Source organism: Pygoscelis adeliae, unplaced genomic scaffold (assembly GCF_000699105.1).
Source record: "Pygoscelis adeliae isolate BGI_AS28 unplaced genomic scaffold, ASM69910v1 Scaffold10, whole genome shotgun sequence".
Taxonomy (NCBI): Eukaryota; Metazoa; Chordata; class Aves; order Sphenisciformes; family Spheniscidae; genus Pygoscelis; species Pygoscelis adeliae.
In genome coordinates, this window is record NW_008824053.1 from 5,663,035 (window position 1) to 5,666,514 (window position 3,480).

At 44.8% G+C, this 3,480-nt stretch overlaps 1 protein-coding gene across 1 annotated transcript in view; it reads left to right on the top strand.

The window, feature by feature from the left end:
* The window catches only part of GTF2B (general transcription factor IIB), a gene marked incomplete at its 5' end in the record, with an annotated part of 20,904 nt that extends 18,295 nt beyond the window's left edge, over positions 1 to 2,609 (top strand). Inside the window, 2 exons of the mRNA XM_009333881.1 lie at positions 468 to 749; positions 2,378 to 2,609. Coding sequence (XP_009332156.1) covers positions 468 to 749; positions 2,378 to 2,511 — 416 coding nt within the window. The remainder of the gene's footprint in view (positions 1 to 467; positions 750 to 2,377) is intronic.
* Between the last annotated feature and the right edge of the window lie 871 nt (positions 2,610 to 3,480).

A 3,480-nucleotide genomic window follows, 5' to 3' on the forward strand; every position in this document is an offset into this window, starting at 1 on the left:
AGGGAGCCTGGAAACTTGTAATATTCGTGAAGCGAGTAGGCTCTTAAGCATGGGATTTTTGGTCATAATGCATTAAAAAAAAAAAGCGGCGTTTGGAAGTCATTGAGTGTTGGTGAAACTTAAAAGGTATTGCTTTGACCGGAGGATGATGGGGACTATTGTAACTGAATTTGAACCAACAGTTCTGCAGTAAATATGTGTAACTTTTCCCTGACAGGGATACAACTTTTTTTGGCATTGAGTACCAAATTTCCCTTACTAAGCAAGCCGTATTAATTGGCTCCTTATGAAAAATGTGCGCTGACTGAAGTGATTTGGAAGTTTCACAAACATGCAAAGCTTATTTAGTGATGGTGGCCTTCATGACGTTGGCCTTTGTGGATCTTAATATATTGAGAATCAAATTTGATTATTTTGGGGGAGCAAATGCTGTCAAGCCTAAAGTTTAATTTTTACTCTTTGGTTAGAAATATGTGCAGTGTCCAGGATTTCGAAGAAGGAAATAGGTCGGTGTTTCAAACTTATTTTGAAAGCTCTTGAAACCAGTGTTGATCTGATTACGACTGGAGACTTCATGTCAAGATTCTGTTCCAATCTGGGTCTTCCCAAACAAGTACAAATGGCGGCAACACACATTGCCCGTAAAGCTGTGGAATTAGATTTGGTTCCTGGGAGAAGCCCGATCTCTGTAGCAGCTGCAGCTATTTACATGGCATCACAAGCTTCTGCAGAAAAAAGGACACAAAAAGGTAAAACTTCCCCCCCCTCCTTTTCTTTTTCTTCCCTTCCCCACGTCTTGCTGCTTGAAAGAGAATTCAGTGTTACTGTAGAACTTGCATGAGGTCTGTGCAAGTAGTGGTAAGTTGCCATTCTAATTGCATAGAGCAAGGACCAAACCAGGACCTCCCGCTCCCCAGAATGAGAACTGAGTAACTGGCTATGCTCCATGTAAACTGACTTCACTTTCTTCTGGCACTGGGAGTTGGATTCTTGAACGCAGTAGACCAGTGCATTCAAATGAGCATAATTTTAACTTCATCCGTGCTAATATTTGCATGTGTACATTCTGCTGCTCTGAAATACTCCAAACGCAAGCCTGGGGGCAGTCGCGGGTAGCACGATGGCTTTAGATTACATTGAGTCTGTAATCGTTCTAGCAGCCAGGGAATCGCCTGCATCAGTGCGTGTTCCTTGACTTCTTGCGAGCCTGGGATAAAGATGGAGAGCAGTGGGACAGCAGGCGTGGCCGTAGATCACCTTTGCCATTGCCCTCTTCTGGCAGGGTAGCCCTTGGGGAAGCCAGTGAAGAGTTCGGGGCTGTTCGTGAGCTGCAGAGCAGCGCGTGGATCAGCCTCCGGGGCGCGAGGGAATCGGGCCTATGTGGGGGCAGCACATGGAGACGGAAGGGAGCTGAGGCTGCGGTGGTTAGAACTTGGTGTGACAAATGGATCCAAGTGCTGGCAGCTGGCTGTGGAAGCTCCGTTGATGTGTCTAGCCCAGATCAGAAATGTTAAAAATCTAGCAGTTCCTTAGCGGAGAGCTGCTTTTAGGTAACGAATAGCCTTGATCTCTCAGGTTGTGGCGCTGTGTTCTGCATTAATCACTGCTTACTCTGTCCCTGGAGCTTTCATTGTGTTGGCAGTTTCCTGGGCATGTGAGTGATGCAGAGCCCGAGCAGCATGGTGCCTTCATCCTTGCTCGCCTTGAGCAATCGGATTATGCCTCTTAAGAGCGATCGTTAAAACAAAATACATCTGCCTGCCACGGATACAGACATGGCTCCATACTCCTTCCGTGGCCTCAGACAACGCTGAAGGCTTTCGTGCAGTTCAAGGTTTAAATTCCAAACTTGGTTAAATCTGGAATAAATTTAAGTTTCTGTGCATCTCAAAGAAGTGTGTCCTTTGCTCGTTGAGCAGTGCTCTGTGCCTCTGACGTAGTGCTCTGTGCGTTTTAAGGTGAATGTATTTCTCGTTTAGCGGAAGGTACCGCGCTTTGTCTATGCCGAAGTTTTTTGCTGGTTTTGCTTATTTAATTAAAGCGCAAAAATGAAGATCCTGATGTCGGTGACGATTTGTTAGAATATCGCTGGGCAGATGTGGAGTTTGCAGTAGATGCTTCTAATGACTTTTGGCCCTCTGCCACTTTGGAACCGATGCTATTCCAAGATCGCTAGCCCAAGTTGAATTATGGCACGTGAGAAGACAGACTTACGCGTGCAAAGTATTAGTCACCACGGTTAAAACCATTTTTACCAGGCTTTTGGGAGAGCTACGAATTAAGCCAAGTGCACAGCGCTTCTTGATTAAATTATGCTCGCTGGTTTTTCTCAAATGGCAAGAGTGAAAGCTAACCGCTTTTCTGCTTTTTGTCTTAGAAATTGGCGATATTGCTGGTGTGGCTGATGTTACGATCAGACAATCGTACAGGCTGATCTATCCTCGAGCTCCAGATCTCTTCCCAGCAGACTTCAAGTTTGATACCCCAGTAGACAAACTACCGCAGCTGTGAAATTGCAGAGGGTTACTTTTAATTTCTATTAAGAAAAACCCCACCAACCACAAACTTTTTTTGATTTTTGCCTATAATAAAGGATGTACAAAGTGTTAATATTGAGTCTTCATGTTGTGGAACTGGAGGATATGGAGATGGAGCGTAACTGCTGGAACGCAGCACACATTCCAAGGGTAAACAAGCTCATTGTGTGGCATTTTGTATGTATATATTAGTGGAAGTAAATATTTAATGACTGTTGCAACAAGCTTAATTTCATATCGTTGTACTTATTTAGATTTCTTTTGTAGGGATCTAGTAAGATGTATTTTGGAAAATTTAAAATATTATGTAATTCCCAAATAAACTGTTTTCCAAAAATACTTACCATCTTGTGAATGTGACTGCAACTTTGAGGGGCACATGCCGTTCCACGTGCTGAGAACTGGGATGCAGTCCACAGAACGGCAGAGGTAGCTTCGTGCTTACGGACTTGGTCACCAGGCTGCTTAAATGCTCGCTTTCTTGCCAGTTTTTAATCTCTAGTGTGGCTGTACGGTAGCGTGTGGATGACTTAACCCAGAACGCAAGCCGTTGCTGAAAAGCGGTTCGAGTATGTGCACAACCGCTGCTGAAGGTTTCCCAATTAGTTGTGAAAGGGTTAGTCGCGTCCTTGGCACAATCTCCCCGACTTTCACTGTTGTCTCTCTGCTTTGCTTCTGTGAATTTGACGTAATGACAAAGCAGCTAAAGAGAAACGTAAGGAGTCTTGAATTCCTGACAACCTGGTGATGCTTGGTACTGCACAAAGGAAGGTAAGAAAAGTCTTTCTAGTAGAAGTTTCTGTTAAATGTTCTGACCTCTCGGTCCACCCTGCAGTCTGGCTGGCCCGTGGCCAAGCTTTTGGCACGGTCAGGTTCGAAGCGAGCACTTGCGTGTTTGAAATGATGTACCAGGTGCTGAGGACTGAAGGCCAGGCGTTATTCA